The 11,966-nt window shown below is 37.1% G+C and overlaps 5 protein-coding genes across 10 annotated transcripts in view; 1 reads left to right on the forward strand and 4 right to left on the reverse strand.

The window, feature by feature from the left end:
• The window catches only part of sima (HIF-1 transcription factor component sima), a 101,272-nt gene extending 96,261 nt beyond the window's left edge, over positions 1-5,011 (reverse strand). Inside the window, exons 1-2 of one of the 6 annotated variants that reach the window (XM_089462670.1) lie at positions 4,922-5,011; positions 3,976-4,345 (exon numbers count right to left, since the gene is read on the reverse strand). In XM_089462670.1, the coding sequence (XP_089318796.1) occupies positions 3,976-4,175 (200 nt within the window). In that variant the 5' untranslated portion in view covers positions 4,176-4,345; positions 4,922-5,011. Of the gene's footprint in view, positions 1-3,975 lie in introns of all 6 variants that reach the window. The other 5 variants (XM_089462668.1, XM_089462667.1, XM_089462666.1 and 2 more) reach the window with 5 other exon arrangements.
• Positions 5,012-5,369: 358 nt separating this feature from the next.
• Positions 5,370-5,901, reverse strand: LOC108610559 (mitochondrial intermembrane space import and assembly protein 40-B). Its single transcript, XM_018002737.2, has one exon. It carries the CDS (start codon positions 5,899-5,901, stop codon positions 5,419-5,421), a length of 483 nt encoding a protein of 160 aa, XP_017858226.1. The 3' UTR covers positions 5,370-5,418.
• A 17-nt stretch (positions 5,902-5,918) lies between these two features.
• On the reverse strand, positions 5,919-6,537 carry LOC108610618 (uncharacterized). Its single transcript, XM_018002815.2, has 2 exons — positions 6,352-6,537; positions 5,919-6,228 (listed from the first exon to the last, which is right to left on the reverse strand). The coding sequence occupies exons 1-2, from the start codon at positions 6,381-6,383 to the stop codon at positions 5,919-5,921; spliced, it is 342 nt and encodes a 113-aa protein (XP_017858304.1). The 5' UTR covers positions 6,384-6,537.
• A 61-nt stretch (positions 6,538-6,598) lies between these two features.
• spn-A (RAD51 recombinase homolog spn-A) lies at positions 6,599-8,127 on the forward strand. Its single transcript, XM_018002594.2, has 3 exons — positions 6,599-6,870; positions 6,936-7,492; positions 7,548-8,127. Exons 1-3 carry the CDS (start codon positions 6,754-6,756, stop codon positions 7,930-7,932), a joined length of 1,059 nt encoding a protein of 352 aa, XP_017858083.1. The 5' UTR covers positions 6,599-6,753; the 3' UTR covers positions 7,933-8,127.
• A 760-nt stretch (positions 8,128-8,887) lies between these two features.
• Jasper (JIL-1 anchoring and stabilizing protein) lies at positions 8,888-11,627 on the reverse strand. Its single transcript, XM_018002497.2, has 3 exons — positions 10,807-11,627; positions 9,935-10,737; positions 8,888-9,867 (listed from the first exon to the last, which is right to left on the reverse strand). Exons 1-2 carry the CDS (start codon positions 11,464-11,466, stop codon positions 9,970-9,972), a joined length of 1,428 nt encoding a protein of 475 aa, XP_017857986.1. The 5' UTR covers positions 11,467-11,627; the 3' UTR covers positions 8,888-9,867; positions 9,935-9,969.
• Between the last annotated feature and the right edge of the window lie 339 nt (positions 11,628-11,966).

Raw genomic sequence — 11,966 nt, forward strand, 5'->3', positions numbered from 1 at the left:
ATTCAAAATATTTTAAAAAGCTATTTTTAAATGTTTATTTTGTATTACTTTTGAAACATATATACATAGTGAATTTGTATTCATTTATTATTTATCTCATACTGAATGAAGTTAAATATATAATATAAATTTTACAGTTGCTCGACCTTTTCTCAGCAAGACGTCACAGTAAAAGCGTCAATTAAACTCAATTGTGACAATTAAAAAGAAATGCAATTAAATTTTTCAATTGATAAACAATTGTACTTTAATAATATATTTTTTAGTATATTTTTCAACATTATTGTTAGTATTTTTTAATTGTGTGTAATTCCCATAATCTGTATAAAATAAATCCATGTCGACTAAGCAAGCATTTTTATTATTAAATAATTGTTTTTCATTTTTATATAATTTTAATCGAGGCTAAGATGTCTAGCAAAGTGAAGTAAATCAAATCGTGCAAACAGACAAGTGCACAACAAGGTCGTGACTAGTGATGACAGCGTGAGCGGCATGATAATGAATATAAATCTATAAATATACTGTATACGAAATTATTCGGAATCACCAGACAGCACAGCAGGCAGTTAAAATTTGTAGATATATTTTTAATTGAAATGTATTAAAATAATTGTTATCATAGTATTTAAATATATTTGCAAACACTTTCAAAATAATTAACAAACATTTTTTTTAATACATATTCCTAATCAGAGTGAGTCGATTTACTCTGATTCTTCTCTCCGTCCGTATGAGAAGGTTTCAAAACTGATTTTTTGTTCTTTGCCGTTGTCCAAGCACTATACATTATTACCGATTAAGAATGTGATACAAATTGTTTTTAAATATTTCCATTAATATTACAGACTAGCGGATTAGATAATATACACATATGACTATCATTATCCTCTTCCGAAAATTTTACTACAAAATTCCGTCAAGAAAATATGTTCAACAATATCTTGTTTAGCCCATATTGCAGCCCAGACGCAGGCGCTGCGTCAACTGCGCAGTTAGTAGAGCGCGTGCCTATGCTTCACGTGATCTTCTTTTCCATCTCCATTTAGCGTCCATTCAGAGTTATCTAAATCAGCTACCAATTGATAACTGAACATTAAACGAATTGAATACAAACTTAATCAATGCCAGAAACTAGTTTAGCATGGAAAACGGGCTGCCTGTCGTTTAAGCATTTGGTTTGGTTTTCCTCGCTGCTTCGAACTGTTACAGAACCGCTTTGCAGCTAACTGAAGTCACGTAGGCCAAAACCAAATATTTCAATTTAATGCAAATCTTGCATACTATAATATTATTTAAAATGAAATATTTAAAAAAAAAAATGCGATAAATTTTACATTTTATGCGCTTCGTACAATGTAAATGATTTAAGTAAATGCGTGGCCGTTACTTGAGGGGCAGGTCGCTAACACGCCTCAAGAAGATGCCGAAAGAGGGCAGACAAACAAAAATAAACTTCAAAATAAAAACAAAACAAAGCAACAAGTTGAAATATCGAACGGTAGATACTCAGTACCTGATGTACGGGTTAACCCTACGCCAAAACTCAAACAGCCGGGCCTTTCTATGCGAGTTTCACATATCAACTGCAATCTATGGAAAAAAGTTTATGATATTTGAATAGCCCAAGTTTCCTTTACGTAGGAGAGTTTAGTAAAACTATCGTAAATCCAGAGTATCTACGTGTTTTCCATACGCCTACAATTGCAGGGTATCAAAAGTGACAAGCAAAACAAAACCAAAACAAACTGATAAAACAAAACTGACAACAACAAAACAATAACAAAACTGGTTACCCGCTTACGTTGCTGCTGACAACAACAGGTTTTTCTTTCTTCTTCTATGCTGCGGCTGCTTCTTTTGTTTAATTTTTAAAAATAAACCACACGCAAAAAGAATGCGTAGCCCCAGCTGAAAAGAGGAAATCCAAAGTGCAATCAGGCTGCAAAAAAAATCTGTCTAAATATAGAATAAACAGAAATGCCCAGAAATGGGCAGGTCGCATCGCAACCAATCAAGGATAATTAAATAAACCTGATTTTATAAAGATAAGATTTAATTTGAAGGCTGGATGATTCGTTACTTGCAAAGCTCGAATAATGTTTATCAATATTTGATGAAATTTTGATAACCATGAATCAGAATATAATTTTGCTGAAGGTTATTGCTACAATATCCGTATCAAACGAAAGAAACTTGTCGAAAGAAGAAGAATAACACTTTAGAAAATCAATCCACAGTAAATGGACTACTAAATATAATTTGGCAATTTTCGTTTTGTTATTTTTTTGTATTTTTCGGGGTTTGCTTTGGGGTTTTAAGTATTTCTTTTATTTGCATCTGGGGTTTATTTGTTGTGACATTCAAGGTAAGGTCTCAGTCAACGCGTTCTCTTTTACTGTCTACCTTCGCTCAAGTTGTATAATTATCGCAAATCCAAAAGTCAAGCGTGATTAATGATTACGAATTAGATTTCTTACATGTATAGGAAATCTAGCCTCCACCCTCTTGTCAATCTATTGGCTATATATGAATATGAATATATATACTGAATCATCAACACATGCCAAATATTCAAGTATTATATAAATATACATATTATGCACACATGTGTGAGTGATTATCGCAGCTGAAGAGCATTTTTTCGAAATAAAATGTGCAGCAGGTTGTTGGAAGTCTTGTATCATATATGTAGTAGAATGCGCTCTTATTTAAGAATACATACATATTTACATATACACTTGGAAATGTATTTAACCCGATCTTGGCTCAACTACAAAACCCTCAAAACCCATATTTCGGTCTACCAAACGTATGAACTTATTATTAAAAAACATTCCATTTCTTTATAGGTATGTCTTAGTAAGGCACATGCGATTTGCGCATTTATATCTGATTATTATATATATTTAAATGCTTCCACACTTAGAACATGATTTATTTCCTATATACATTGCACATACGCATAAGCACTACAGCAAAATATCTACGAAATAACAGCTCTTTTATCTCAAAGCTCTTATTTCATATATATATATTTGATATATTTTTCAAAGCTAAGATACTTTTTGCAGATTCCTCCAAAATGAATTACAAATGAAATAGAGCTTTAGTTATTTTAGAGCTGGACTCATTCATTTTGTTTTATAGAAATATGTATATTCAGCTCAACTGCATTGAAACATTTGTTGGGTACTTCCCATATATGTATATCCCAATAAATTTTGCACATTTTTGTGATTCATTCATACTCGTAGGTTCATTAAGATCGAACAAAAAAAATCAATTTCCACAGGAAAAAAAGAAAAGAAACGGTAGGTCAGCAAGGAATATAGGATATCTCTAAGTTGAGTACTTCAGAGTCCAAAGTCATGCCTACTGGTTTTCTTATATATGTACCTATTTACACATAGTATCAATAATTAAAGAAAACGTGTGAATTATAAAGAGATGATCTTCATTTATTCATATAACATATCCGAAAAGCTTTCACTATAAATATATAGTACACTTGAAAAAATTAATAATACTTGTATGTACATCTATGAAAAACATTTCGAGCCGGTACGATAATTCTAGAAGGTCTTACAGTATTACAATCTTATTGTTACAGCAATATGAACCCTAAACAGATTCCATCAATCTAATGCTAAATATTCAGAAAGGGTGCGCATTAGGGTGTGCAAATACTGTGAACAGTTAGATCCCTCAACCCTATTGAACATATCCGCAGCTAACGTCATTGAAGCAACAGCGTCGATAGCAACACAGCGACGCTGACGCTGACGCTAACGACAACGCAGCAAACGGCAGCAGCAGCAGCAGCTGAAGAAAAAAGAAAGCAAATTGCTTATGCAATAGGCAACAGCCCATCAGACAGACAGATCACATGGCAGGAGCTTAGATTATTTATTTGGATGTCTGTTAGTGAGGGGTGAGAGACAAAATTAGTCTATTGGGGTGACCATAACTCACCTTCGTTTCTCCTTAGGCTTGCCGCTTGCGGTCAAGGCAATACCTGCTGCTGCTGAAGCAACAACACCGCCAGCAGCAGCAGCAGCGGTCGGTGACTTGGCTCCAGCGCTGACAGTCGACGTTGCTGTAGCAGCGGCAACGGCGCTCCGTCGCTTTTGAGCCTCCGCTGCCGCATCGATTGTATCAATTAACGAGACCATTTTCTACACAATGTTGAAGCCTAAGCAGCATTCAAATATTCAAATCTACGGTTCGCTGTTAACTTCTTATAGTATTACTATTTTTTTATTTATTTATTTATTTTTTTTTTTTTTTTAATTATTATTAGTATTGCAAATCACTGATTTTGTTATTTTTGTTGTTGCCTTTCCTGTTAATTGAATTTTTAAAGTTGAGACTCTTCGTTATATTCTTTATAAATTAAAAAAAAAAAAAACTATTGAAATGGAAGTACTTTGTATATTTTCGAATTCCTCTCCGCACGTCTTTCGTATGCACACCAATACGTAACTGCGTATATACGAATATTTTATTGTATGTGTGCGCTTGTGTGTGTGTCGCGTATGTATTTGTGTCACTGTGCAGCACGAAACTTTTTAATGCACTGTAAATGACTTTAACAAAATACACTATTGTGAAATTTGGGATGCTATAACTTATAGCTGATGATATATAGATATTTATTCGAAAGCAATATGCACAACACTCACTTCACTGGCGGCTGTTGGTTATTTGACTTTCTATTTTGTTACTGATTAGGTGCGCGCTCGAACTGCAAGACACAAGGTTATTTACTTGTTTTGATTTATTTTGTTGCCCTGTAGTTTAAACAAATTGCACAGCAATCGTAATAGCTATTGCACTTTGAAATTTTGCACAGATTTGATATTAAATTCACGTTTTAACGTTTCATATCTGAGATTTATTAGCACATTAAGCATTTTACCAATACGTTTAACAACATTTTCGTCACGGTTTTCATAAGTTTTCTTATTTTTCTTATGGTGGTCGGCCGATTACTTGTGGTGGCCTGTCGATAACTAAATGACAAAAATTACCAGAAGTACCCATGTCGCATATGTTTTTGTTAACAATTTTCGAAAATACCAGAAAAATACTTTATGTTAACATATTTCACACAAAGTTAATAATGTTAAAAAGTGATAAATAATTACAATATTTGGAAATAGTTGCTGTATTATTATACAAAAGTTAAACTTAATGAATTCCTTTAAGATTTAATTTGTCTATGGTCAAAATAAACACAAAGGTTTACTTTAAACTCGGCTCCCCGAAGGACCAAATCAGCTGTTATAGAGCAAAACAAAAAATTAACAGCTGATAGAATGTTATTTAACGGAAGTAATTGTAAAAAAAAATATGAAACTAAACAATTTATCTATTGTATGTAATTTTTATGTTTAACTATTTTATTGATTTATTTTATTCCACTTTGGACACGGCATTTGTGGTTGTTGTGTGTGTATCAGTTGCTGTTGCGGCTGCCGCAGCGCCAGCTCCTCCAGTTAATTCGTCGACATCTTTGATATTGGTGCTACTATCGGAACTCATAACATCACCAAGAGCATCGTCGTCATCATCTCCACCATTGGCCTTATTATAAACAGTGGGGTATTGCTGGAAACAATCCTGCATCTTACGGAAGGCCTCATAGCAATCGGAACCTTTCGGTTCCGCTTCGCTATAATGAAAACAGGAGAAAGCTTCTCGAAAGTCAACACCGCATGGTCCGGTAGCCATGCCACCCAGGCATGGGCAGCTCCAATTAATGTTGCCATCCTTTGTGATGAGACCCTGAGGCGGTTCTGGTGCTGGCAACTCAACAGTACTGGGCGTTGAATGATCCTCTTTGGTGGCAAAGATCACCTTATCTTTGCCGAAGACTTTACAATACGAGAACGCCATGCTTTACTATTGTCTCGTTACGTTTCTTCACCTTTATCTTCTCCAATAAAATACTTTTCGAAGTCCAACGGAGTCTTAGAAGTTTTCAGAACTTGAAAATGACACGGTACTTCCTGGTAATGCCCAATCAATGTAATTACAGTATGGATGCGCTTATAGAACTCCTCGGGCACGCGGAAAACAACTCGTCGCTGTTCTACGCTAAATTTCACAATATCCAAACTAGTCTTGCCGCCAATTTCGCCAAAGAATTTCTCCAATGAGTTCAAAACGCAGCCCCGAAAATAAATTGGCGTAAGCTCAACCTTATCAAAATCCCGAAATTTCCTAAAAAAAAAAAAAAATAAAATAAAAAAAAAAATGTTGCGTTAAGTAACACTGGTGCAACCAACACATGCACGTGTGCTGTTAACTGTGACAATTCACTTTGATTTGCCGCATTCAACTTACAGTCGCACATCGAAGTAATGATATCCAATCATACTTCTATTTAATATACCTTTAACAGAAGATCTTCCGCTACTGTTCCACTTTTAATTGATCGAAATGCTGTCGAATGAATTATAAATGCTCTTTTTTTTTATTTATGTAAGTGCTTTCATTAAGGCTGCTTGTTTCTATCTCAACGTTCCCTTATTCTTCTTTTTCAACACTCTTGATTTCATTTAAAAGCAAACAGCTGATGATTGCGTCGGTTTTGTGAATGGCAAAAAATGTTTATAACATTTCACAACTAAGCGCGCGTATATTTTATGAATCTGGCAGCAAACATTATACAATTTTGAAAGTCATTTATTGAAGCAAAAGACAGATTGATATACTGTTTATTTGTACAACAAAAAACTAATAGAAATGGAGCAAAAGCAACGCACGGCACAGAAGCAGGCAGACCTAGCCTCAGCCACCACAGCCGATGTTTCGGATGAAGAAGAGGATGATGGAGGACCACTGGACGTGCTTAAGCTGCAGGCAAGCGAATAAATTGTTTAATATAGTCGTCATATATATACATGTATTCGACTCTAATTTTGCAGGGCAGCAATATCAATCCCAGAGATATTAAACTACTACAGCAGGCCAGTTTGCATACAGTGGAATCGGTGACATATGCGACACGTCGTCAGCTGCTAAATATCAAAGGTCTGGGCGAATCCAAGGTGGATCACATTATGAAGGAGGCGTCAAAACTTATACCTTTAAGCTTTACCAGCGCACGCACCTTTCATCAAATGCGTTCCGAAGTTGTGATGCTCACAACGGGCTCCAAAGAGCTGGATAAACTGCTTGGCGGTGGCATTGAGACGGGCTCTATTACGGAAATCTTTGGTGAATTTCGTTGTGGCAAGACCCAGATTTGTCATACGCTAGCCGTAACCTGTCAGCTGCCTATCAGCCAGAACGGGGGCGAAGGCAAAGCCTTGTACATCGATACCGAAGGCACATTCCGGCCGGAACGCTTGTCGGCAATTGCGCAGCGATACAATATGGATGAGGCAGCTGTCTTGGATAATGTGGCCTGTGCACGGGCTCACAATACGGATCAGCAGACGCAACTGGTTCAAATGGCAGCAGGCATGATGTTTGAATCGAGGTAAAATCTTTAGCTTTAAATATTTATTATATATATATTCATATCTCCTTTTTAGATACGCCCTTATCATCGTGGACAGTGCAATGGCGCTATATCGCTCCGAGTATATTGGACGCGGAGAATTGGCTGCACGTCAAAATCATTTGGGTTTATTTTTGCGCATGCTGCAGCGCTTGGCCGATGAATTTGGCGTTGCGGTCGTCATAACGAATCAAGTGACAGCTCAAGTGGATGGCGGGGCATCAATGTTTGTGGCCGATGCAAAGAAACCAATTGGTGGTCATATCATGGCGCATGCGTCGACGACGCGTCTATATCTGCGCAAGGGCAAGGGCGATACGCGCATCTGCAAGATCTATGATTCGCCCTGTTTGCCTGAATCGGAGGCCATGTTTGCCATATTACCCGAGGGAATTGGAGATGTTAAGGAGAAAGATTGATAGTGCTTAATAAATGATTTTTTGGTATGCATTTATGAAGCAGAAGCTAAGCTATGACGAACATTTTTGTTAAATGTAAGGACTCTGAACAAGTTAACATTTTTTGTGAAGGATACGTATTTAATAAATATGATATATAATTTAATATATAGAGCTTTATCAAGTGACTATGAAATATACATACATATCTACAAATTTTTCGCTTAACAGTTTCTATTTACATTGACAGTCATTAACAGAAATTTAAGCAGACTGCTAAATACCAATTTCATTCGTTTCAGCTCGCAGCTGCGCTATATGCGCACTTTTCGCGCTATGTAAACAATAATAAAAATCCAATTGCTAACGAATGGACAGCGATTCGGCTAGGCAGAACGCTGACCCTTTAGCACTGAAACCGGAAACAGATAATAGCATAGAATATGATTTTACTAGTATCATCGAGCCAGAAATTATTATTGAAGATTGCGCGGAGGTGCGCCGCAGTAAACAAGCCTCGCTGACGGACGACGAGAAGCACTTTAGTCGGAGCAGAGCTCAAGCTAAAGATGAGGCTAACCCACTTTTTCCGATCACAACCAAAATGAAGCAACGCATAAAGCGCATGAAGCAACGCATGTTGGCCACATTAAAGCTGTCCGAGAAGCAGCTGAGCTAGAGATGTGCCAGGCGTATGGCTCAAACGAGGCAAAGTAGGCCAAAGGCTGAGGCTGAGGCTAAATACCGAAGAAAAGAAATCGGCCAGAAGTTGGCCAGAACTAACATACAGCGCACATTATAAACGACCGAACGTGAAGCAGGTCGGCGATGTCAGACGAAACGCAGATCTAACATCACGGAGCAAAAGTCAAAGCGGCGCGAATATCAGCGTTTCGACGGCAATAATCGTGTACCAATGAGCTTTACTCAAATGTATATACATCTAATGTTAAATAATATTACCAAATATACTAGCTTTACTTTCGAAAATATTTTATTTAATGTACATTTTACTGGATAAATCTAAATTGGGACAGTTTAAGAAACTTGGGCTTTTAGTTAAATATTCTTAAATTGATTTGGGGAAATCTTTTGGGACTGAAGTGCGATCGGCGAATGCTTAAATGATTATCTGTATAATTCTAAAACAATTGGTAGCCATCAATTAATATTCCATATCTATATTCTATATTCCTTAGTTAATATAGGTTTATCCCCAGTTTGATGCATATGCGAATATGTATATCCCACAAACTGTACCTTCTGATAAAGAACATATAGTATTGCTATGATAATGCTTTTATATCTTTCAACAAACATTAAATCAATTAGAAAATTTTGAATACAATTTTTGTCATATATACACATCTTATCTCTGCTCGATCTCCAATCAATCAATCAATCAAGAAAATAATTGTATTTATAAACTCACTATTATCTAGTTAATCATATGTATATATTTGTTGTTCCGATTATATGCCTCCCTGCTCAATCTCTGCCTCTGTTTCAGCTCATCCATCGTCAATCCATCAATCACTTCGCGCAGACAAGACACAGCATTTGCTTTAGATATCGTCAAGTGTTTATTTATTTATACACATATTTTCATAATTGTGTATTTAAACATAATAATCTATGCAATTGTATTTATAGTGTCTGTGTGTGCGTGTGTAGGCATGTGTGTGTGCATGTGTGCGAATGTGTATGTGTGCGAATGTGTATTTGTTTACGGATTGCTGATGCAGCTCTCTCAAACGTGGTTGTTCATACTGTTATAGGATAGCGCCCGATGATGTAATTATAATTAAAATAATAAAAAAAAAAAAAGCTAATTGCAACCAGTTTAATTGATTCAAATGTCAATTTCAATGGCTCTAAGAAGGGTTTAGTAATCGGTGCCTCACATTCAGCTGTACGCTTAGGTGTGAATTGAATTTTTGTTATACTTAAAGTTAACTGAAAAACAAATGGGTTGAAAATATTTAAATTAAATAATTAAGACAATTCTATTATTGTGATGTACCTTAAGTTGTTATTAGCTGGGATCTGGTGATGCTCTCAGTTTTCGACCAAATCCGTGGAAGAGGCCTCCTCCTGCTCCTTACTCTTGACCAAATTCTGATAGCTACTCTCGCTCATCGAGACGCGCAGATTATCGTTGATGTTTTTCGTATAGTTCTTGTAGATCTTAACTTTTTCGCAAAAGTCTACCCAAAAGTTCTCCTCCGGCTCGCTGTCAGGATTGAAAACCGCCTTAAAGCCATCGTATATGCCTGTCGAGACTTTACGTATGATTTGCGCCTTCTCTTTGAACTCCAGCTCATCCGATATATCCATTTTCCATAGTTCCAAGTTACCCACATAGCGACGTAACCGGCGCATTATGTCTACACATTCCGGATTTCGCAGCAACATCAATTTATTCAATTCAATGTCCTTCAACTGCTCCAAGATCTCCAGGCATCGGCCCACATTGGCGCGCCGTAGTCCCAGGCATTCGCGCAGCTGCTGCGACAATTGTATAAAATCACGTTCCATAAACAACGCATCCTCCTGCTCGATGAGCTCCTCGATGAAACGCACTGCCTCCTGTTTGGGTATTTCATTGCGTACTGGCTCAATGATAATACGTTCCGGCATTGATTCCGCATCGATTTGTCCCGACTCCAGTTTCAATTTCAACTCAATGGCCTCTTTGCGTGACTTCTCCAACCAGGCCTGTTCCGCAGCCGGACTCTCAAAGCTGGCGGGCTTATTGTAGTTCATATTGATGCCCAAACATTTCGCCGTAGGCATATACACCATAAGCAGATTATTCTGTATGACCTGCAAGGGAGTAAATCAATTTGATATATATATTTAAGTACGATTTATACGCATACGGCTGTTACTCACATTTGAGTGCCGCGCACGCTTCTGCATGGGCGTCACCGCAGCCATTGGCTTCGATTTCTTTACGGACTTTTTGCCGGAAATGCTTTCTGGTGGAGCACGTCTCTTTGTCGGCGGCGGCGTCTCCAATGTATCGGTGCTACCATCCTCTGTATCGCCATCCACGTGCTTTGGTGCCGCCTTCGCCTTGCGACCAGCTGTCGCGCCTCCAGCCGCTCCACGCGCTTTCGGCTGCACTGGCTGCGTTGCCTCGGTGCTATCCGTAGCTGCCACAGAATCCACTGTAGTAGTGCTGGCAACAGATTCGGTTGTTACATCTAGCACCGACTCCATGGTGCTGTCATTGCCATCATCGTTGCCGCTGCTTGGCAAATCGATTGGCGCCGAGTCCTCGCCTCGCAATGCGCTCTCAATTTGATCGATGGCATCGCTAAATTTTGCACGTTTCATATTCTTGGGATTAGCGAACTTCTCCTTATTATCCACATATGTGAATAGATCTTCAACTTTTATATTAGCGGTCTCTCCGGTACCATAAAAGTAAACATTATACTTTTTGTTGTGGTACTTTGTTATTTTTGCTGGCCATGCTGGATAGCCCTTCACTTTTGCGAACACCAAATCGCCGATGTTAAATGTTTTGCCCGCTTTCTCCTTACCCATTCTAATTATGAAGTAAAGATTCTGATCAAATAAAATTTGTACAAATTAATAGTTTTGTTTGCGGCCTCTTGTTGGCGTCTGCTGCTATTTCTCTCATGCACAAGAAACTCGCGCTTTGGTCTTCTTCTTACCGAGCAATATTCTCTATCTCGTTCACAATTTCTTGTGGCTGTACACGAACATTGAACAGCTGTTTTGCTTGCGTTAACAGCGACGTTAAAAGCAATTTAAGCAATCTAACATTTGCTCAACTGTTATTAACAGTGGGCGCTAAAAAATTTGTAGGAAGTAGACGTTTCATTTTTAAATTGTATTTAATGTTAAATTGAACTCAATAAATTTTAATATATGTTTTGATTAATAATAAAAAAATGCTTGATGGTTAACAAATAACAAAAGTGGAAAATAACCGTTTAAATTTTAAAGTATTTGGCTGTATATTCTAAATACTAAAAACTAATAATCAAATTTTAAAAATTTATTGTTTGAGTGTTTAGAAA

The sequence above is a fragment of the Drosophila arizonae genome, chromosome 2, assembly GCF_054131065.1.
Source record: "Drosophila arizonae isolate 15081-1271.41 chromosome 2, UAZ_ARI_1.0, whole genome shotgun sequence".
Lineage (NCBI taxonomy): Eukaryota > Metazoa > Arthropoda > Insecta > Diptera > Drosophilidae > Drosophila > Drosophila arizonae.